The sequence below is a fragment of the Euleptes europaea genome, chromosome 18 (genome assembly GCF_029931775.1).
Source record: "Euleptes europaea isolate rEulEur1 chromosome 18, rEulEur1.hap1, whole genome shotgun sequence".
In the NCBI taxonomy this organism is placed as follows: Eukaryota; Metazoa; Chordata; class Lepidosauria; order Squamata; family Sphaerodactylidae; genus Euleptes; species Euleptes europaea.
Genome location: NC_079329.1, coordinates 3,570,137 through 3,593,778, shown reverse-complemented (window position 1 = coordinate 3,593,778; position 23,642 = coordinate 3,570,137). Strand labels below are relative to the sequence as shown.

General features: G+C 50.2%; 1 protein-coding gene across 1 annotated transcript; it reads right to left on the bottom strand.

Moving 5' to 3' along the window:
- Positions 1-1,367: 1,367 nt before the first annotated feature.
- Positions 1,368-20,472, bottom strand: AP1G2 (adaptor related protein complex 1 subunit gamma 2). Its single transcript, XM_056863271.1, has 21 exons — positions 20,269-20,472; positions 19,661-19,785; positions 18,243-18,384; positions 16,895-16,991; positions 15,584-15,660; positions 14,727-14,822; positions 13,974-14,054; positions 12,820-12,918; positions 11,926-11,981; positions 10,909-11,022; positions 10,083-10,223; positions 9,921-9,975; positions 8,787-8,909; positions 6,896-6,985; positions 6,644-6,774; positions 5,919-6,023; positions 5,152-5,305; positions 4,238-4,358; positions 2,789-2,955; positions 2,528-2,626; positions 1,368-1,492 (listed from the first exon to the last, which is right to left on the bottom strand). Exons 1-21 carry the CDS (start codon positions 20,470-20,472, stop codon positions 1,388-1,390), a joined length of 2,382 nt encoding a protein of 793 aa, XP_056719249.1. The 3' UTR covers positions 1,368-1,387.
- Between the last annotated feature and the right edge of the window lie 3,170 nt (positions 20,473-23,642).

Here is a 23,642-nt window from a genome sequence, read left to right as displayed (position 1 = left end):
GGGCCACTTGCCTCAGTGGCCTTGAAAAGAGGGCAGAGCAGGGGTCCCCAACCTTCCAGAACTCTGACACAGTGTGGTGGGCAAAGCCACAAAATGGCTGCCACAAAATGGCAGCTTACCTTCGGTCACAGTGTAGAGCAGCGTTTCTCAACCAGGGTTCCACGGAACCCTAAGGTTCCGCGAGAAATAGTGATGAATAGGCTAATCATATGTAAATCATCTGTAGGGGGTTACCTGAGACATGAATATTATTTCAAGGGTTCCGCAAGGGTAAAACGGTTGAGAAACGCTGGTGTAGAGCCATGTGCCGTGGTGGCAGCTTCCGCCAAAACAACGTTTTAAAAAATCTGTGCAGCCAATCATGTCTGGGAGGGAGGTAGTTGTGAATTTCCTGCATTGTGCAGGGGGTTGGACTAGATGACCCTGGTGGTCCCTTCCAACTCTATGATTCTATGATATCCGCAGGCCAGTCAGAAGAACTGCTGGGGAAAGCTCCACCTTTTCCCCACCCTGCCCCTTTCAAAAGGGGGAAAGGTAATCGAGGGCATCACGTTTGGGGACCCATGGACTAGAGGCATACTTGGAGGCTGGGATAGGAGGCACCTGTTGGTGGCTGGATGCTGTGGTAGTAAGAAGTGCGGCCTCACTTTTTGCAGCAACAGTCACCAGATGTTGAGGATAATCAGCCAGGGACCGCCGGGCCATGCTTCGGACACTCTTTACTGCAACCCCCGGTTGGCCACTGTTGGTAGACAGAATACTGACTGAGGCATCCCCTTGGTTTGACTGAGCTTAGGAAGGGATTGGCCCTGGGGAAGCAGAGCCACGGCCTCCGCTCCTGCAGGGAAAGATCGGAGCTCCCAGCTCCGCAGCAAAGCAGAAATGTGGATTGGGGCAACGGAGAGGGACGGGTGGTGTGTTTATTTTACTGGAGGATTCCGATCCCCCCCACCCACGCTTTATCTTCATCGATTTCCACTTAGTGCCGCTCAGTTGTTGTGGAATCTCCCCGTCTAGCTGATCAATTCAATTGATTTCCCCGCCGCTGGGAGGCGGAGGGGATTTCCCCTTTCCATCCCCCCACTCCGCTGTCCTGCCTTGACTCTGTTTCCCCTGTTAGTTTTGGGGGAATCTTTCCTGCAAGAACTTTACACCACCCCCACCACCCCGTCTGCCTCCAGTGCAGTGACCTAGGGTCACACCCCCAGTAGCCATGGGGCAACCCCTACTTATATGGCTAATAGAGTCCAAAGGCCTCCAGGTGGGACAGAAATGCCACTTGGTGGTCGCATACTGCAATTGCAAAGGCTTTGTTTTGGGGGGAAAGCCAGGCGGAAGCTTTGCTGGAAACCTACAGTGGAGGTGGACCTCCCAGGCTGCTCGCCGGTCACTGCCACGCAGCCTCTGGGAATGAGCGGATTTCCTCGATCTGTTGGACCGCTGCACCAGAGGGCAGAGTGTAGGCGAGACGCAGACGCATCCGGAGCGGGAGCTGGGAATCAGAAAGGGAGGGATGCAAGGTTAGTGACCCCTGCCCTGAAAGGAATTCTGCGCACAGAAAAGCTACATTCTGGAACAGTGCAGACTTTACATAAGTGGGGTACGGGTGGGCTGTAAGTTAAACATGAGCAGCCAGTGGTGATGCAGCGACAAAAAAGGCTAATGCGATCTTAGGGTGCATCAGCAGAGGCTTAACATCCAAACCGCAAGATGTCATAGTCCCCCTGTATACTGTGTTGGTCAAGCCACACCTGGAGTACTGTGTGCAGTTCTGGAGGCCTCACTTCAAAAAGCATGTGGACAGAATCGAGCGGGTACAGAGGAGAGCGATGAGGATGATCAGGGAGGGGCCTGGAGACCAAGCCCTATGAGGAAAGGCTGAGGGAGCTGGGAATGTTTCGTCTGGAGAAGAGGAGGTTGAGTGGGGACAGGATTGCTCTCTTGAAGGATGTGAAAGGCTGTCCCTTAGAGGAGGGCAGGGAGCTGTTCCTGTTGGCAGCAGAGGATAGGACTTGCAATAATGGGTTTAAATTGCGGAAGGAAAGGTACCGTCTGGATATTAGGAAAATTGGACTCAGAATTCAGCGCTGGGGAAACCCCAGCTCTTTCTTTAAAGACAACTATGTCCCCAGGCGCTAAGGTTGGTAGGAGAAAGGGAGGAATGCGTTCATCAGCATCCTTAAGACACATGCTGAGTTTATGCTGCTGACTGCCGAGGTGTCTGTTGCTGGAGAAACCGCACTGAAGAAACAGCGGCTACTCCAGAGAAACGGGAAATAATAATGCTTACGGTGCTTATTATGCTAGCAAGACAGAGACTTCCTGTGACCGGAGGGGAAGTGACATCACAATGGAGGAAAACCTGGAATATGCCCCTATGTTACCAGTAAAGCGACCAATAGGAATTCTCCACTGTCACATTGCAGGGAGAGTCACTGCTTTGCCTGATGACAGGGGACATCTTTGTAGGCTACTCTACCTCGGGGGCGAGGAGTGGGAATGCAGGGCCCCTGTCCATCATTCTTACCTTCCTGGGATTCAAGACGCGAATCAGCTGAGTGATGGGGGGACCACCCTGGCCTGGAACTGTGGACCCGCTGGGGGCCAAGAGCGCCACCTGAAAGGACTGTCGGGAAGGGAAAAGAGGAGCAAGTTCAAGCTGTCAGCGTTTCCTTATAAATTCAGAATCATCTCCCCCTTCCCAAAAAAAGGACTTCCTGTAAAGACACAACCATGGGTTTTAGGGTTGTCCTGTCCGCAACCCCCAGCGGCATCAGCCCCATCTCACCTTGGGGACGGCCACTTGCAGAGAAAACCCGGTCACGTTGCCGGGGGCCCTGTTAGATACCGTGGCAGTGATGAGCAGTAACGTGGGCTCCAGCGGGGGGCGCTCCATTGAGAATTCGACCAGCAGCTCATCTCGTTCGTAGACCACCAGGTGGGAGAGAGCAGGAGCTGGTGGGACAGGGAAGCCAGGAGACAAGTAGATCCTTTGCATGGTATTGTCTAAGTCTCCCTCTCACCTCCCCCGCTGCAATAAGCAATCAATGGGGAACGTAACTTCTCCCAAGTGAATCCCAGGCAAATCCTTAATAATTTGACCTTAGCCCGGAGATGCGTCTTTAATGCCAGGGCTTATCCCTGGAAAGGTGTCATAGTTACAGAGTGCATCTGAGCACGCGCAGAGGGCCTGGCTCTCATTGCTGAGTAATCATTGAATGCCAGGGCTTATCCCTGAAAAGGTATCATAGTTACGGAGTGCATCTGAGCATGTGCAGAGGGCCTGGCTCTCATTGCTGAGTAATCATTGAAAGCCCACATACATCTGACGTTAGGGCAACCAATTTCCACATCAGTGTTCCTCACTTGGTCCCATCGCTCTTAACCACTGCACCATGCTGAGACCCTGGAGAACCACTGCCAGTCTGAATAGCCAATACTGACCTTGAAGGACCAAGGGACACGGGGTAATAAGGGTGTGGCCAAGGTCAAATTGACCTTTTTGGAAATCACTCTGATACATATGGCTAATAGGAATCAGCTTCCACGTCTGGTTTCCCACTATGTGAGCAGGTACACCTGGAGGGGAACGTATACTCTGGATATCCTAAAAATGCCACAAGCATAATCAACAGCGGTGTTGATTCTCAGCTGGAATGTCTGCATCGATTTTTTTAAAATTTAAGACCTGCACCTTTCTAATCCTCATTATTACACAGAAAATAACAGCAGTGAACATCAGAAGAGCCCTGCTAGGTGAGACCAGTGAGGGTCCATCCAGTCCAGCATCCCGTCTCACACAGCGGCCAACCAGTTCCTCTGGAGGGCTAAAAACAGGGCATAGAGGCTGAGGCCGTCCCCTGATGTTGCCTCCGGGCCCTGGGGTTCAGAGGTTTGCTACCACTAAATGTGGAGGTTCCCTTGAGTCACCATGGCTAGCAGATGCTGATAAATAAATGGCTGAGTAACCAGCTACCCAGACCTATTCATGGAAGGTCAAAATAAAGCCCAGAGAAATCAAGTAGAAGAACCTTTTTGCTGTCAAGGTCACAGAAACTGAAAAATGTTGCTGGGTTGCTTGCAGGGACTATTGGTGGAAGGGATATAGAGACCGGAAGGGACCCTTTGCCATATACTTGGGAGGAACATAAACAAATCAGTGGGCATGTGGCTCTGGAGGGAAGGAGACCTCAGCATCTTCCTTACCTCTTGACCGCAGTCTTCTGTGTCACCTTACCTGGGGGTTTTAGATCCCTGAGCAGTTCCAGGACAGATCCTGTTGCCACCGGAGTGCCTATAACAGGCTGTAAAGGAGAAGGCTCGGTAGGTTCCCCCAGGAGATTCAAGAGATCAGAGACCTGGAGGAAAAGAGACAGTGCAGAAGAGCTGACCGAGCAAGGGTCCCTCTCTAGGGGCTGTGAGCGCTGCACTGAGCTGCTAGCAGAAGCTGTGGAGGCAGAAAACAATGGGGAGGGAAAACAGCACAACTCTTAGCCTCTCCCTTCTTCCTGCCAGCCCCATATACTGTTTTGGCTCATGTTCAAGTATGGCTGAATCTGATTCCCAGTCCAGGGACTTTGGGATATTCATGGGGAGGGGCTGTGGCTCAGTGGTAGAACCTCTGTTCAATCCCCAGCATCTCCAGTTAAAGGGTCTAGGCAAGTAGGTGATGTGAAAGACCTCTGCCTGAGACCCTGGAGAGCCATGGAGTGGGGCTATGGCTCAGTGGTAGAGCCTCTGCTTGGCATGCAGAAGGTCCCATGTTCAATCCCCAGCATCTCCAGTTAAAGGGACTAGGCAGGCAGGTGATGTGAAAGACCTCTGCCTGGGACCCTGGAGAGCCGCTGCCATAGAGAATATTGACTTTGATGGACCGAGAGTCTGATTCAGTATAAGGCAGCTTCATGTGTTCACGTGTTCAGTACCACTGGAGCGGATGCAGGTCAGAAAACAGTACAGAGGAGGAAGCAGATCCTGATTTGCAAGGAGGAGACAGATGCGGGTTGGCATCCCTAAAAGACTTGCTCCATCGACCGATGAAATTTCAGGCGAGGATCTTGAAAGCCTTCGCCTCCTTAGGACAACACAGAAAATGTTGATAGCAGTAATGCTCATTCCAAAAACTCAAACGTTTGGAGATGCTGCCCTCACCTGGCTGGATTCTGGTTGTTTGGAATTGCCGCACGGTTCTACCTCTGGGATATTCAGGGCAATGCTGGCCTCTCTTCCCGACTGCTCTTTTCCACTTCCGTCCTCGCTATAACCAGCTTTATCCACGAGGGGCATCTTCTCCAACACAGACGCCCTAGAAGAAGAAGACGAGTTGGTTTTTATATGCCAATTTTCTCTACCTTTTAAGGGGAATCAAACCGGCTTGTGATCTCCTTCCCTTCCTCACCTCACAACAATGCCTTGTGAGGTAGGTGAGGCTGAGAGAGTTCAGAGAGAACTGTGACTAGCCCAAGGTCACCCAGCTGGCTTCATGTGGAGGAGCAGGGAAACAAACCCGGTTCACCAGGTTAGAGTCAGCCCCCCATGAGAAGGAGTGGGGAAATCAAACCCGGTCCTTTAGATTAGAGTCCACCACTCTCTGGTAAAACTGCTGAGACTGCATTGAGGGGGTGAGCAGACCTGATTTATCATATCCCATCGTCTTCCTCTCCTGCTGCCCCCCCCAGTGCTGCACAACTCTCTCTCCCCCCCAGTGGTATCTTTGGGAGTGTGTGCAGCACACCAGAGAAATTGTGAGGTTTGGCCATCCGTAACACACAACACGCACACAACTTTGATGTGGCACTTGTTCTCAGAATCTGGTTCCCAGACAGAACCCAGGGTTCCTGGCTCTTCCACAGTCTTATCCAGAGGGCATGAAGATTCCCTAGATTCACTCCCACCCCATACCCACCTGGAGAACTCACCTGAGATGGTCATATTTCCGGAAGAGGGCATTATATTCCACCGCCCGTTGCTGCAATTCAATGTCATGGCAGCTGCAGTAAATAGAGACCAGACTCCGGATCCGGCTTGGTAGGGGAGAGAATTTTTTTTTTAAGGGGAAATGGTTATGAATCACCTTAATTTTAAGCAGGAGAAGAAGAACAGGGGTTTTTTTACCCTGGTTTTCTCTACCTTAAGGAGTCTCAAAGCTTCTTACACTCAACATTCCCTTCAGAAGCGCGAAACGCAAAAGGAGACGGAGAAAAATCAGGAAGGTTGAGGAAAAAGGCAAAGGGGATGCTGCAGTTTGAAAAACTGCATCGAAAGTTGGCAACCCTAAGTATAAGGCAGCCTCATGTGATCATGTGGCTCTCCAAATACACTTGAGTTGTTGCGAGCACAAAGCCAATTAGGGTTGCCAACCTCCAGGTACTAGCTGGAGATCTCCTGCTATTACAACTGATCTCCAGCTGATAAAGATCAGTTACCTGGAGAAAATGGCCACTCTGGCCATTGGACTTTGTGGCATTAAAGCCCCTCCCCAAGCCCCGCCCTCCTCAGGCTCCGCCCCAAAAGCTTCCCACCAGTGGCAAAGAGGGACCTGGCAACCCAAGAGCCAACAAGGGCCGGCTGTTGTCACAGGTGACTTAAGCTGAGGCCAAGGTGAAGGCCCAGGCCGAGGGGAGGTTGCCCCTAGCGACCTCACTTGATGCTGTTGCCTTGGAGATGGGTCCCGAGTTTCATGATGGCGGTGAGCGCGTAGCCCCTGGTGGCCGGCAGGGAGAGGTGCGACTGGAGCACGCGCTCCAAGAGGGAGAGCATTTCTTCCGGGTCTACCTGCGCGGGCGGAAGAGGAGAATGGTTTCAGCAGGATTGGGGGTGGGAGAGACAGTGTGAGCAAATTTCCTCCGCTCCACATTCCTCTGTTTACCCAGACCCTGAATTCCCAGCTTCTCACCTGCTTAGGCTCCACCTCTTCACAGCTCCCAGCCAATAGGTGGTTGCCATACTCTCCGATGCACCAAGTGGCCACCTGAACCAAGGGTTGCTGGGGGAAAGGATGGCATACACATTATACTCTCTTCTAGGTAGATTACAGGTCACCTCCTCTCCTATATCTATCTCCCCCTCCCTCTGGCCAATTTGTATGGCCTATGCACACACACACACACACACCAGCACCTTCATAATAACTCAGCATTTTGCAAACCACAAGGCTCAGGAGAGCCAGCATGGTGTAGTGGTTAAGAGCGGTGGAGTCTGATCTGGAGAACTGGCTTTGATTCCCCACTCTTCCACATGAGCAGTGGAGGCTAATCTGGTGAACTGGGTTGGTTTCCCCACCCCTACACATGAAGCCAGCTGGGTGACCCCAGGCTAGTTACTGTTCTCTCACCCCCACCTACTTTACAGGGTGTGTGCGTTGTGGGGAAGGGAAGGGAAGGTGATAGTAAGCCGGTTTGATTCTTCCTTAAGTGGTAGAGAAAGTCGGCATATAAAGACCAACTCTTCTTCAGAGATTCTTTTGTATTCTGGTGCTTTCAGAAAGAATGTGAGTTTTGCCAAGGCTGAGCTTACTAGATCAGGGGTTCCCAACCTTTTCAAGCCTGTGGGCATCTCTGGAATTCTGACAGACGGTGGTAGGCGCAAGTACAAAATGGCTGCTGCAGGAGTAGGGTTGCCCGGATCCTCTTCACCACCAGCAGGAGGTTTTTGGGGCAGACCCTGAGAAGGGTGGGGTTTGGGGAGGGGTGGGACTTCAATGCCATAGAGTCCAATTGCCAAAGCGGCCATTTTCTCCATGTGAACTGATCTCTATCGGCTGGAGATCAGTTGTAAGAGCAGGAGATCTCCAGCTAGTACCCGGAGGTTGGCAACCCTAGTTGGCTTTGTGCTTGCAACAGTTCAAGTGTATTTGGAGAGCCTTCCAGCTTTGCTGAACCTCAGTCCCAGATAAAAGCCTAATCCATTTCTATTTCTTTCTTTCATGGTTATTAGTGGACTTAAGTTATTTGCGCACTACGTCAGAGCCACGAGTTTCTCACGAAGGTGCGCAAGGATAAAAGCAATCAATAACAACAACAGTAACTACTGACATTAAGAACAGCATCAGTTATGGCATAAGAACTGCAATCTGGCCACAGCCAAAAATAGCAAGACGTGTCTGCATAAAATTGATTTACAGGCAATAAAAACCCAAAGAAATTGGATGACTGAGAAAATGAGACACAGACATGGAAAAATGAATCACAGCAAGCCCAGGAGAATAACAATGTTTTTACCTGGCGCTTAAAACATAACAAAGAAGGCACTGGATGTATAATGGTGGGGAGTTCCACCACAAGCAAGGTGCCACTACAGAGAAGGCCCTGACCCTCACCAGCCACCTTCATCACTACAATCAAGACAGCTTAAGAACATAAGAAAAGCCCTGCTGGATCAGACCCAGGCCCCTCAAGTCCAGCAGTCTGTTCACACAGTGGCCAACTTGGTGCCTCTAGGAAGCCCATAAGCAGGACGACTGCAGCAGCATTGTCCTGCCTGTGTTCCACAGCACCCAATATATTCGGCATGCTCCTCTGATCCTGGAGAGAATAGGGATGCATCATGACAAATATTCATTTTGACTAGTAGCCATGGATAGCCCTCTCCTCCACGAACATGTCCACTCCCCTCTTCAAGCCTTCCAAGTAACGATTTTTGTGTTTTCCCTCCCTGAAGTGTGGTGCTAAGAACGGTTTACACCCACAGAGGTAAGTGAGTACTAAATAAAGGCAAGAGCTGTGGGCCATTATAAAATAAACATTGTGAAATGTGAACCTTGAATCTCCCCCCCCCCCACATCGCACCTGAGAGATATCCTGAGCCACCGCTTCGTACAGCTGCTGCACAGCGTAACCGTGGAGCTCCTTTGCGCCTCCGATCAGGTGGGTGAGGTTGGGGACTGCGTCGTCCCGCACGTAAGAGCCAGCCTGCAATGGAGAAGGAGAGTGACAGAGAAAGGAGAGTTTGCTGTAGTCTCCATGATGTTTCTGCACTCCTTCCTTCTTTCTCCTGAAAGAGTTTATAAAGCTCTTCTTCTACCCCCGGTTACCCAACTTTTCCTTGTTTTGGACATGCTAAAAAGACTGGACAGCTATTGAGGAGGGTATAAGAGGGGTACATTCTAAACCGGGGCCTCAAAATTCCCACTTTCAACACACCTAGCACGGCTGCCCCCAAGCGCTGCCAGAAACAGAGGTGGTGAGGGAAGACACATTAAATCATTGGAAGAAAATACTAAACAGCACTTCCACACATACTGAATAATGCACTTTCAATCCGCTTTCAATGTACTTCAAGGATTGTTTGCAAGTGGATCATGCCATTTCACACAGTAAAATCTAGCTGCAAAGTGGATTGGAAGTGGATTGAAAGTGAATTATTCAGCGTGTGCGAAAGTGCCCTGAAACTGTAAAAGGTGGGCAAGTGATGTTGTGAAGACAGTCTGGTTTTTTTGAGAAGCTCAGCTGTCAATTCCCCCCACCCCCAAAGTAAGTCTCTAGCCTGCTCCCTCCCTAGAAGCTAAAATGACTAAACTGAGGCTATCGTACTTTGGTCAGATTATGAGAAAACAAGACTCACTGAGAAAGACAGTAATGCTAGGAAAAGTTGAAGGCAGCAGGAAAAGAGGAAGACCCAACGTGAGATGGATTGACTCCATAAAGGAAGCCACGGCCCTCTGTTTGCAAGACCTGAGCAAGGCTGATTTGGAGGTCATTAATTCCTAGGGTCGCCATAAGTCCAAGACGACTTGACGGCACATAACACACACAAAGTTAAGTTTCTAGTCCATATGATCTCGAAGAAATGTTGTACAGAAATGCCCGAGGAGCATCTGTTGAGGGATCAGAAAGAGAGAAAGGTTCTTCCGTGAACCTGACGGCTCACTGCCCCTTCCCCATGAATCCTAGCGCCTCTTCCGCCTTCCTCCTCCATCTTACCATGGTCAGCACTTGGAGGATGGTGTCTATGTGCCATCGCTTGCTGGGTGCAAACCTGAAGGGGGGAAACGAGGACCTGTTCAGACGTGTTCTGCTCCTCACACCCAAGTGCCCTCCACACCCAGATCTTTACACAAGCACACGCTGCCAAGGATCACTCACTTCTCAGCAGCCAGGAATATTCCAGAAGTGCAGTCCGACTTCAGGTCTGGGGCACAGGTTATGAGGAAATCCAGGAGTTCCTTGATGGTTGCCCTCACGTTGCCGCTGTTCACCAGGGCTAGGCTAAGTTGCAGAGCTCGCCTGGGGAGAAGGAATAGAATTGAATAGAATAGAATAGAATAGAACACCAGGGTCATCTAGTCCAACCCCCTGCACAATGCAGGAAATTCATAACTACCTCCCCCACTCCCAGTGACCCCTTCTCCATGCCCAGAAGATGGCCAAGATACCCTCCCTCTCATGAAATGCCTAAGGTCACAGAATCAGCATTGCTGACAGATGGCCATCCAGCCTCTTCTTAAAAATCACTAGGGAAGGAGAGCTCACCACCTCCCGAGGAAGCCTGTTCCACTGAGGAACCGCTCTAACAGTTAGAACATTCTTCCTAATGTCTACACGGAAACTCTTTTGATTTAATTTCAACCCGTTGGTTCTGGTCCAACCTTCTGGGGCAACAGAAAACCACTCGGCACCATCCTCTTTATGACAGCTCTTCAAGTACTTGAAGATGGTCATCATATCCCCTCTCAATCTTCTCTTCATATCCCCTCTCAATCTTCTCCTCCCCAGCTCCTTCACCCTTTCCTCATAGGACTTGGTCTCCAGACCCCTCACCATCTTTGTTGCCCTCCTCTGGACACGTTCCAGCTTGTCTATATCTTTCTTAAATTGTGGTGCCCAAAACTGAACACAGTACTCTAGGTGAGAAGCGTTATTCTCCTCAGAGATTCACTTGCCCTCTCCTTCCCAACTTTCCCAATCTCACCTCTTCACAGTCGGGTCAGGGTCAGTCAGGCATGCCAAGACGGTGGACCGGTGCCTCTGGACAGCCGAACTCTCCTCTTGCAACAATTTCTGCAGCGATGTTAGAGCCACGAACCTAAGGAGGAGACCCCCAAATATTACAGTATTTTAAGGAAAACAAGCAGAGATCCAGAATTGGTCCTTCAAGATGAGATGGCCCACAACAAATCTACACCAGCGTGGTGTAGTGGTTTGGAGCGGTGGACTCTGATCTGGAGAACAGGGTTCAATTCCCCATTCCTCCACATGAGTGGCGGACACTAATTTCCCCACTCCTCCACATGAAGCCAGCTGGGTGACCTTGGGCTAGTCACAGTTCTCTATGAACTCTCTCAGCCTCACCCAGCTCACAGGGCGTCTGTTGTGGGGAGGGGAAGGGAAGGTGATTGTAAGCCAGTTTGATTCTTCCTTAAGTGGTAGAGAAAGTTGGCATATAAAAAACCAACTCTTGAACACATGAACGCATGAAGCTGCCTTCTACTGAATCAGACCCTTGGGTCCATCAAAGTAAGTATTGTCTACTCAGACCATCAGCGGCTCTCCAGGGTCTCAGGCAGAGGTCTTTCACATCACCTACTTGCCTAGTCCCTTTTAACTGGAGATGCCGGGGATTGAACCTGGGTCCTTCTGCATGCCAAGCAGATGCTCTACCACTGAGCCACGGCACCTCCCCTAATTTACCCTCAAAAGAAGCTGGAGGACATTGGGGAAATAGTTTAACCTCCCCCCATCCCCAGTACCATTTTAATGCCAGAAATTCTCTCCCTTTCCCCAGCCAGTGTAATTCAGTCCTGAGTCTCAAACTGGAAAACACTTCCAATTCTTGGAAACAGCCTGAAATCTCTAAGAAGACAGAGGCTGAGGAGCCAACGCCACATGAAGCTTTTTTTAAACATTTCAAATTCCTTTGTGTTAACTGCAAATTTCAGGTGATCAGGAGCCTGATCTCTTTTCCCCCAGCCGCTCCTTTTATTTTTACCTGATATTCCGATCGTTGTTAACGAGAAATCGCCCGAGGATATTGATCGCGAGTACCTGTGTGTGGAAAAGAGGAGATCCCTAAAATGTGACCGAACTTAGGAGTGAAGGAGTCAAGAATGGACTGCAACAGGCTGAGCTGAGAGCCAACGGGCGTTAATCTGTGGAACTACCCAACTCTTGATTCTAGCTTGACACAATCAGGGGTGAGTAATCAAGACGGCTCCTACGGCAGATGGAAACTGGAGGCCCTTTTGCTAACCTGAGTAAATTCTGGTTCATTATATTTATTCAAGGGCTAGAAGACGGCATTACCACAACTACACCAAGTAATGTCTAATATGTAGGGTTGCCAGGTCCCTCCTCGCTGCCGGCATGAGGTTTTTGGGGAGGAGCCTGAGGAGGGCGGGGTTTGGGGAGGGGAGGGACTTCAATGCCATAGAGTCCAATTGCCAAAGTGGCCATTTCCTCCAGGGAACTGATCTCTATCGGTTGGTGATCAGTTGTAATAGCAGGAGATCTCCAGCCACTACCTGGAGGATGGCCACCCTACTGATATGGCTCATTTTCAATCGCTGGACCCTCAAGAGGGTTGGCGGCAAAGGAGCTACCGAAATGCAGGTGGGGCTCAGACACGCGTAAGATTGCCAGCCTCCAGGTGGTGGCTGGAGATCCCCGCTGTTACAACTGATCTCCAGGTGACAGAGATCAGTTCACCTGGAGAAAATGGCTGCTCTAGAAGGGGGACTCTATGGCTTTATACCCCATTGAAGTCCCTCCCCTCCCAAACTCCACCCTCCTCAGGCTCCATCCCCAGAATCTCCAGATATTTCCCAACCCGGAGCTGGCAATCCTAAACATGTCAGCCCGTTTGCATCGTGCCATTTCACTATACCCGAAGTCCGCTGGTGGAGTGCACACCCATGATTGTCAGAACTGTCTCGTACAAGATGGCGTTGCCCACGTTCCGTGTAGTCTCTGTGTTGGTGGCCACCTGAGGAGAAGCAGAGAAGTTGGAGCATCAACGCCCTGGCATCCAGACGTCCCCTCCTTCCTCCTCAAAAGTTTCACCTTCAAATCTTCCTCTTACACTCCGTTAAGAACACCAGATGAGCCCTGCTGGATCAGACCAGTGGTCCATCTAGTCCAGCTTCCTGTTTCACACAGTGGACAACCAATTTGCCCTGGAGGATCAAACAGACAGGGCATGGAGGCCGAGGCCTTCCCCTGATGTTGCCTCTTAGCATGGGTTTCCAAAGGTTTACTGCAATTGGATACAGGTGGGAACTAACCTGTATCCAGCACTTTGAAATTCATTATTATTACTATTAAGATGTGCAATATAAGAGGAACATGCTCAAAGGACTGATGAAGAATTCAATTGCAAAGAATTTGAAACGGCCGTATCCTCCATGAAGTTATTCCTCCCTGAATATTAAGTATCTGTTATATCTGCTCACTTACCTGCATGAGATGTATACAAAATACAGAAGATTGATGTGTATACTTTGAGAGACATTGCACTTTTGAATTGAACTGTTCCTTGTTACCACCATCCCTGAGATGGTTCTGTATGTTTGTGCTTGATATGATTGTATGTGTTGTTCACCTTGTGTATTTATGAGTGCGTATTATATTAGACACAGTAGCATATAAACAGTCTTTGCACCTACATGTGTTTTTCACTCCTGTACTGACTTCCTAACCTCCAGGTAGTGGCTGGAGATCTCCTGCTATTACAACTGATCTCCAGCCGATAGAGATCAGTCCACCTGCAGAAAACGGCCACTTTGGCAACTGGACTCCCCTTTGGCATTGAAGTCCCTCCCCTCTCCAAAACCCACCCTCCTCAGGCTCCGCCCCCAAAATCTCCAGGTATTTCCCAACCTGGAGCTTGCAACCCTACCCTCCATACTGTAATCAAAATGGGATACACCCATCTGCTCCTCAGAGAAAGAATTGCTCTCCAAAGCCCTCTGAGGCCCAAGTGTTTCTCTCCCTCTTGGCTGGGGCCCCTGCTCCGAGCCCCAGGTCCCCTCTTGCTTTCACCTGGGCCAAGGTGTCATTCATGGCATCGCTGGTCTCTTCATTGTCTCGTCCCAGAATCCTCAGCAGCCGCAGGATCTGGACCTGAAGGGGCGGACATAAATGATGGGACAATAGCGTGTGGGGTGGAACTCTTTGCATCAGGGGTAGATCTACCATGAAACTAATGAAGCTTAAGCTTCAAGGCCCCTAAACCTGGAGGGGCCCTGAAGCAACCTTTTTTTTTAATGAGTGGATTTTTGCAATAAAATCAATGGAGTTTTTAAAAAAGTGTTTGTGATTAAAATAAGGCTATTTTAGGGAGCCCCATGGCGCAGAGTGGTAAGCTGCAGTACTGCAGGCCAAGTTCTGCTCATGACCTGAGTTCAATCCTGAGGGGTGTCGGTTTCAGGTAGCTGGCTCAAGGTTGACTCAGCCTTCCATCCTTCCGAGGTGGGTAAAATGAGTACCCAGCTTGCTGGGGGTAAAGGGAAGACGACTGGGGAAGGCGCTGGCACCCCCCACCCCGTAAAACAAAAGTCTGCCTAGTAAACGTCGGGATATGACATCACCCCATGGGTCAGGAATGACCCGGTGCTTGCGCAGGGGACCTTTACCTTTTTTTAATTTTAGAGATAGAATCATAAGCCAATGGGTTGAAGAACTTAATATTGACCTTAGAATATGCTCTAATACCCATTTCATATGGCCTCAAAATGTCCCTGGAAGCAGTGAGAAGGTTGGTGTTTGCGAGGAGGGAAAACTGGCCCCTTTTACCTGCAGGAAGGGGTCGCTGATGCCAGAGATGCTGTTGTCCGGAGAGTAACCTGCCACCACGAGGTTCTGCAGAATTCCTACCAACTGGGGCACGCGCTATAGGAAATGAGGAGACAGGCGACGGTGTTGGTAAGCCCCTGCAGACGAGTACCCCTAAGTCACAGCCCCACACCAGGTAGTCTCTCCTCTCGGGACCTGGGGTTTCCTCCCCAGGGGCTCCCACAGCACCCTGTGTTTTCTGAGGGCTACCCCACCTGCTTCGACACAAGAGGAATTGCTGGTATCGCATAGCATAGCGGAGAGAGACAAGGCAGGACCCTTGTCAACCAGCAGCTCCTGGAGTTCCGCAGGAGCAGAAGCACAGGGAGGATGGGCCATGGCATGCAGAAGGTCCCAGGTTCAATCCCCATCATCTCCAGTTAAAAGGATCAGACAGTAAGTGATAAGAATATAAGAAAGGCCCTGCTTTATACTGAATCAGACCCTGGGTCCATCAAGGTCAGTATTGTCTGCTCAGACTGGCAGCCGCTCTCCAGGGTCTCCGGAAGAGGTCTTACACACCACCTACTGCCTGGTCCTTTTTTAAACTGGAGATGCCAGGGATTGAACCTGGGACGTTCTGCAAGCCACGCAGCTGCTCTCCCACTGAGGCACAGCCCCTATGGCGGGGGGGGGAGTAACATCATGTTAGATGAGGCGCAGTAAGCTACAGCACTATTAGGGAATGCCTCTTGAGTGGCATCGCCAGGCATGGCGCTAGAGCCAGGCGGAACATTTCAGGGAGGGCCCAGCGCCTCTCTTAACAGGCCGTTGCCCCAAGAGGAAGCCGGAAGGAGGCTAAGTTCGCATCCGCCCACCTTGCGGAAGTGTTCCAAGGCCTGTGGGTTTTGTCCACACATCTCTGCGATCAACATGACGGCTCCGTGCAGAATGCCTGATGAGAGACCAGAGAGAAGAAGAAGAATTGTTTTTTATATACTGACTTTCTCTACCACTTAAGGCAGAATCAAACCGGCATACAAGCACCTTCCCTTTCCCTCCCCACAACAGACACCCTGTGAGGGGGGTGGGGCTGAGAGAGCTCTAAGAGAGTTGTGACTAGCCCAAGGTCACCCAGCTGGCTTCGTGTGGAGGAGTGGGGAATCAAAGCCGGTTCTCCAGATCAGACTCCACCGCTCCAAACCACCACTCTTAACCACTATACCACGCTGGAGAGGTATCCGTAACTTCCTGGATCCTGAATTGCTTGACAAGACAGGAGAACTGCACATCAGTTCCTCCACAGCGCACTCCTTGGAGTCTCATTTAATCTCATTTAACCTTGGACCTCTTTTTCCATCTTGCCCCTCTGACGTCAGTGGTAATTAAGGTTGCCAACCTCCAGGTGGTGGCTGGAGATCTCCCGCTATTACAACTGATCTCTGGCTGATAGAGATCAGTGCATCTGGAGAAAATGGCCGCTTTGGCAATTGGACTCTTATGGCATTGAAGTCCCTCCCCTCTCCGAACCCCACCCACCACAGTCTCCTCCCCCAAAATCTCCAGGTATCTCCCATCCTGGAGCTGGCAACCTTAGCGGTCATGCAAAGCAGATTTCTGATATTCACACATGCTTGCTTACCACTTGACAACCTGCATGTGTGAAAGAGTCACCACAGGCCAACGCCCCCAACAGACTTTCTCTAGCCTTCTCACACCTAATATGCAATGCTGTTCACTAGAGGGGTTCGTACATAAGAACATAAGACAAGCCCTGCTGGACCAAGGCCCATCAAGTCCAGCAGTCTGTTCACACAGTGGCCAACCATTGGCCTCCAGGCTTGAGTCAGCCCTGTGTGAACACGCCCCGTGACGGTCAGCAAGGGGATTTTTGCAGACACTAGCAAAGAAGAAGAAGAGTTGGTTTTTATATACCGACTTTCTCTATCACTTAAGGGAGACTCAAACCGGCCTACAATCACCTTTCCTTCCCCTCCCCACAACAGACACCCTGTGAGGTAGATGGGGCTGAGAGAGCTCTAAGAGAGCTGTGACTAGCCCAAGGTTCACCCAGCTGGCTTCATGTGGAGGAGTGGGGAAACAAATCCAATTCACCAGATCAGCCTCCACTGCTCCAAACCACCGCTCTTAACCACTACACCACGCTGGAAAGGGATGATGGCCCTTACCTTGATTTCGGTCGGTCAACAGCTGTTCGCCAAGCGCGATGAACGTGTCCGTGAGATCCGGCACCTTCCGGATAATGTGCACCCCGCAGACCACTGCCTATGAAGGTCGGCAGAGAGAAAAGACAGCTTGTACAGGGGAGGTCTTTGGATTCACAGGGTCATTTTGGAGGACTTTGATTCATAGGGTCGCCTTGAGTCGGAAGCAACTTGACGACACTTAACACACCCACACAGTAGACAAAATTCTCGGTGGCTGACATGAGCGACTGCAGCGAGGAGTCAGCCAGCAGCAAGGGTGGGGAGCCTTTTCTGCACCCGTGGGCACCTTTGGCATTCCAACACAGGGTGGTGGGCACAACAACAAAACAGCTGCCACGAAAGGCAGACTCACAAAATGTCAGGGAGCGTGGGTTGCCAGGTGGGTTGGGTTGCCAACCTCCAGGTACTAGCTGGAGGTCTCCTGCTATTACAACTGCTCTCCAGCCAATAGAGATCAGTTCATCTGGAGAGAATGGCTGCTTTGGCAATTGGACTCTATGTCATTGAAGTCCCTCCCCTCCCCAAACCCCACCCTCCTCAGGCTCTGCTCCCAAAACCTCCCGCCGTTGGCGAAGAGGTACCTGGCAACCCTACAGGTGGGTGATATTGGCGGGCAATTGTAAACACAGTAATAAATGCAGTGAATAAATAATAGGAAAACTCATGTACCTGCCATCTGTCAGCAATACTGATTCTATGACCATAGGTAGATCATGAGAGGGAGGGCATCTTGGCCATCTTCTGGGCATTGAGTAGGGGGTCACTGGGCTGTGTGTGAGGGGAGTTAGTTATGAATATGAATAGAGGGGATATGATAACCATCTTCAAGTACTTGAAGGGCTGTCATATAGAGGAGGGTGCCGAGTTGTTTTCTGTTGCCCAAGAAGATTGGACCAGAACCAACGGGTTGAAATTAAATCAAAAGAGTTTCTGTCTAGACATTAGGAATAATTTTCTCAGTTAGAGCGGTTCCTCAGTGGAACAGGCTTCCTCGGGAGGTGATGAGCTCTCCTTCCCTGGAGGTTTTTAAGCAGAGGCTAGATGGCCATTTGAATTTCCTGCATTGTGCAGGGAGCTGAACTAGATGACCCAGGTGGCCCCTTCCAACTCTATGATTCTATGCCCATACCTTGGATGTCAGAGGGCAGGGTTTCCCTTTTTAAATGAAAAGAAAGACTTCAGCCTATATTACCAAAGGGATGGCAGCAGGCAACGGCAGTACTGGGCATGAGGCAGGAGCTTTTTAAATGGGCGGGAGAGGAAGAGGGGGCGCCATCTGGGGTTTCGGGGAGCATCCGCAGCCTCTCACCTTCCTTCGCACGGAGGGCTGCCCCACGCGGGCCAGCTGCTCCACCTCCCCGGCCAGGTCCCGAAGCATGGCCGCCGAGCCCAGAGATCCGAGGGTGCTAAGAGCCAGGCTCTGCACCCAAGTGCTGGGATGCAACATGTCACTGGAATAAATGGAAGGGGGCCGTCAACCGAGGGATGGGCTCTCCCAACGACTCCCTCTCACTCACCCTGCTCCGGCTCCCTTCGTTCTGCCAGTGGCATCTCATCTCCCCCACAATCCTTCCCCCCGGCGCCTCCTTGCTTGGCGTTGCCAACCTCCAGGTACTAGCTGGAGACCTCCTGCTATTACAACTGATTTCCAGCCGATACGAGATAAATTCCCCTGGAGAAATGGCTACTTTGGCAATTGGACTCTATGGCATTGAAGTCCCTCCCCTCCCCAAACCACGCCCTCCTCAGGCTCCGCCCCAAAAACCTCCTGCTGGTGGCAGAGAGAGACCTGGCAACCCTAGCCTCGCTCCAACTCCATGGCCCACCTTCCAGATCTTCCAACTCCACATCCGCCATCTTTGGTTGCCACTCAAAGTTGGACTGGCCAGTCAAGTGGGGGTGGGAAAGGGTTTTCATGGGGAAGGCCATGAAGACTTTGGGGTAGATCCTATCCTGATCCTGTTGCTCCACTGAGCAAAGTTTATTCATTCCTTTGTTAAAATGGGTTTACCCCACTTTTCAATTTGGCTCAAGTTCGTAGTCTTTCTCCAGTCTACAGGGTCTTCCATTAACTTAAGTAGTTCTTTTGTTGTAGGAAGAGTTACTTAAGTTGGAAGAAGGCTACACAGAGGATGGTGGGATCCCCCACAAACACACGCAACTCCAGCTGGGAATCTAGGGTTGCCAACCTCCAGGTACTAGCTGAAGATCTCCCGCTGTTACAACTGATCTCCAGCCGACAGAGATCAGTTCACCTGGAGAAAATGGCTGCTTTAACTATTGGACTCTATGGCATTGAAGTCCCTCCTCTCCCCAAACCCCACCCTCCTCAGGCTCCACCCCAAAAATCTCCAGGTATTTCCCAACCTGGAGCTGGCAACCCTATGAGAACCCCAGAAGCTCCCTTTAAGTATTTGAAAGGCTGGCACTAAGAGGAGGGCAGGAAGATGTTCCTGTTGGCAGCAGAGGGCAGGACTTGCAATAATGAGTTCAAATTGTGGGCAGAAAGGTAGTGGCTAGATATTAGGGGGGAAATGGTGTATTAAAATAGTTCAGCAGTGGAATCAGCTGCCTAGGGAGATGGTGAGCTCCCCCTCACTGGCAGTCTTCAAGCAGCAGCTGGATAAACACTTGTCAGGGATGCTCTAGGCTGATCCTGCATTGAACAGGGGGTTGGACTAGATGGCCTCTATGCACCCTTCCAACTCTATGATTCTAGTCTCTCACTTCTTGATGCTATTGGTCAGTAGAAGGTGGGTGTCCTGCTTCTCGTCCAATAGGAGGGCAGCGCCGAGGTAGCCAATCCGTTTTTCGTGGAATTTCTGAGAGGCAATTAGTTTCAGGCACTCCATCTGATTTGGGGCAGGAAAAGAGAGCACAAATTTTTCAGACACTAATAAATACCACCATTCTCACACCACAGGTGCGATCCCCAGGCTTTGGGGTAGGGCTCAAGTGAAGTTCCAACGTTCCAAGCTTTCCCCCTGAACTTGTGTTTCAGTGCCACAGCCCCACACGATAACATGAGAAAGAGATGAGCAGGTTTAGAGGTAGGGTTACCAACCTCCAGGTGGGGCCTGGAGTTCTAGAATGACAACTGATCTCTAGAGTAGATAGATCAGTTCCACTGGAGAAAATGGCAGCTTTGGAGGGTGGAGTCTGGCATTATACCCCACTGAAGTCCCTCCTCCTCATAGGGGGAACTCTATGGTATACCATAGAATCTAAAAGAAACGGAAGTCTCTTCCTAGGCAATGGCCCCAAACCTCCAGGAATTTCCCTAGCCAGAGATGGCCAATGCTATTTGGAGGGAGCAGCCAGAATATCATGTGTACCTGTCCAAAATACGCCGGGTAGCCCAGCATGTGGATGTAGAGCAACTTGGCTAAATTGGCAGCCCGGCTGTCGGGTTCGTCATCCCGAAAGGCCCCCCGGATCTTGGCACTCTCTCGCTGGACCAGATCCCGTTCCTGTGCCTGGGTCCGCGCATTCCGTATCGTCCGGATTAGGATTGGTAACGTCAGCGGTGCTTCCGGCATCCTAGAGAGGGGTCTGGAATAACAGGGGTGGGGAATGCATCTGGGAGCCTGTGGAGACCCCAGTCCTATTCCCGGTTGCTTGGAATCAGAAGCAATTCAAGTTGAGCTGCACAATTGCTTTCCAAACCCAGAAATCAAGCCTGGAACGTGGGAGCCTCTGGGAACGTCAAGAGCGCCTACCCCCTTCTATGTCCATTTATGGCTTCCAATTAGGCACGAGCCCCAACACTTTTCTACTTAGGAGGCCAAATTTATTTATCTATTTTTATTCTTTCTTTAGTAAAAGATTTATGTCCCGCCTTTCCTCGTGGTTCAAGGTGGGATATAAATCTTTTAATAAATAAATAATAAAGACAGAGAATCTAAAGTTGGCATTCTAAGTAGAGAGGGGCTGAGGCCTTAATTACTTCATAGTTACTCTCTGTCAGGGTGGTCACATGGTAGTGCTTTCCCCCCCCCCCAGCACCTTTTCTGCAAGTGTTTACAGTGGACTCATGAGAGGGAGGGCATCTTGTTCATGAGGGGGAGGGCATTTTGGCCATCTTCTGGGCTCTGGGTGTGTGTGGGGGAGTTAGTTGTGAATTTCCTTCATTCTGCAGGGGGTTGGACTAGATGACCCTGGTGGCCCCTTCCAACTCTATGATTCCATGATTCTATGATGCACGTCAGTGTTGTGTGTACGGCACCGACGGATGGTAGTTGTTCTGCAAGAACTGAAGCAGAATACCAGGACGAAATCTTAGGTACGCGGAATCAGAAATCAGCCACTGTTCCCCCTTGGCAGAACATTTTTACATGTCCCTTTTTCCTTCTTCCCTTAAACACTCCCTTAACTGTGGGCCCTAAGCATTCTGCCCTCAAGTCAAGTCTCTGTTTGGGTTTCTCAGTCCAACTGACCAGGCTTTCCGCACTCATTCTGGGGTTTTCCTTCCAGTTTGACAGACAGCTTAAAACTGGCAGGTTTCGAATTAATCACTTTATGCGGCAGACAAGGATACCGGGGGAACACTGGCTCCTGTACACATTGCCCAAGAATGCTAATCCACATTCCCATGAGAGCATCACGTTCTTTTAGGATCGCCCCTCCCTTGCCTTATCTCCCACCGACATTTAATTCTTCTTTCCTTTCATCTCACTCCGCTCATCACCTGTCCAGAAGTCCAGTTTTGCTTTCGCGCCTTCCGATGGTTCTGGAGCAGCTGGCACCCCTCCTTCTATGCCCCCCTCTTCTGCCCGGCCAACTTCTGCCGTTTCCGGAAGACAGGTTGCTTTCCAGCCAGGTGAACTCACCTGAGCCCTGGAAAGTTTCTGGTCCCAGGAGAGCCCTCTGCTGGGCACATCTGGGAAAGGACTAATTTCAGGGATTTTTATCCGGAGGGCCGGCTAATGATCGGCAGAAGCATCAGCTTTCTTTCCCAAACAATTCAATGAGGTATGTGCTGATGAGCAGATGTACAGTGTACAGCTGTTAGCTACTGAAGCTAAATGAAACCTCCATATCCTGAGGCAGTATATCTCTGAAGACCAGATACCGAATACAAACAATTGGGGGCGGGGAATGACCTTTATGCCTTGTCTGTGAACTTCTCAAAACAGGGACTTGGACTTGATGGCCCTGGTGGTCCCTTCCAACTCTATGATTCTATAGGATTCTGGACTTGAAGGATCTTGGTTTGATCCAGAAATGTCTTTTTATTTTCTTTCAATGAACAGCAAGCTTCCAATCAGCTCCTGTCCATTGCTCAGGCCAACCTGGGGTTGTCATTTTTCTTTTCCTAACACATGTTGGTGTGCCTCTTGCAACTGCAAACCAGGTTGAAATTCAGGTGATTTGTCTCCTTCTTTGTCACCTTGGGGAGAATTCTGACTTCCAATTAAGATGGCGGAGTAATCAGAAGTGAATCTGTGCTGCTCCTGTCTCTCCTGCATATTATGCTTTGGTTTGGACCTGTTTTGTTTGATCCTGCGGCTATTCACTCACACTTCATTATTCTACTTTTGTTTGTTATCTTTTTTGTGACCAGTGCGCTTATAATTTTAAAACCATGAGCCATAAAGGAAAAGAAACGGAGACAGTTGCTAAACCTTCTGCTACTGAGGGTCAAGAAGAGGTAATTCTCTGGCTGAAAATAAACAGCTGCCCAGATGGAAAAACTGTATGAACAACTAAAACAGCTGTCCGAAGAACTAAAACAACTTTCTGCTAATGATAAGATGATTGACAATTCAATTCAACAGCTTCATGAGCTGATTGAGTCTATCCGTACACAAGTTCAACACACTGGAGTCCAAAAATAGCTGCTTTGGAAGACAGAAGTGTGGCTCATGAAACAGCGGCCTCAGTTTCATATATTTTCTCGTCCAGCCGGACATCCCAGCTTGATAGTTTTACTCGTCAATTTAACCTTTGTGTCCTTGGTGTTTTGAAGGGCTTGATAAGGCAGGCCAGCTCTGCCACAAGCATCCCTTTTCCATCTTTTAGATTTTTGGGTGGTTCTTCTGATTTTTTTAAAAAAGGGAAATTTATATATGCACACATGAATGCCCTGATCTGGATAGCCCAGGCCAGTCTGATCTCATCAAATGTCAGAAACTAAGCAGGGTCATAAGAACATAAGAAAGGCCCTGCTGGATCAAACCAAGGCCCATCAAGTCCAGCAGTCCATTCACACAGTGGCCAATCGGGTGCATCTAGGAAGCCCACAAACAAGACGAATGCAGCAGCATTGTCCTGCCTGTGTTCCAGAGCACCTAATATCATAGGCATGCTCCTCTAATCCTGGAGTAAATAGGGATGCATCATGACCAGTATCCATTTTGACAAGTAGCCATGAATAGCCCTCTCCTCCTAGAATACGTCCACGCCCCTCTTAAAGCCTTCCAAGTTGGCAGCCATCACCACATCCTGTGGCAGGGAGTTCCACAGGGTTGACCCTGGCAAGTATTTGGATGGGCGACCTCCAAGGAATGCCAGGGTCGTGACGCAGAGGCAGGCAATGGCAAACTACCTATGAACGTCTCTTGCCTGGAAAACCCCACCAGGGGTTGCCATAAGGCAGATGTGACTTGTCAGCAAAAATTAAAAAAAATGCATGTACGCAGACATCTTACTTTGCAGAGCAGGAGTAGGGTTGGGTGCGTGCATGCGTTTGGGGAAGAGTTCTTGATGT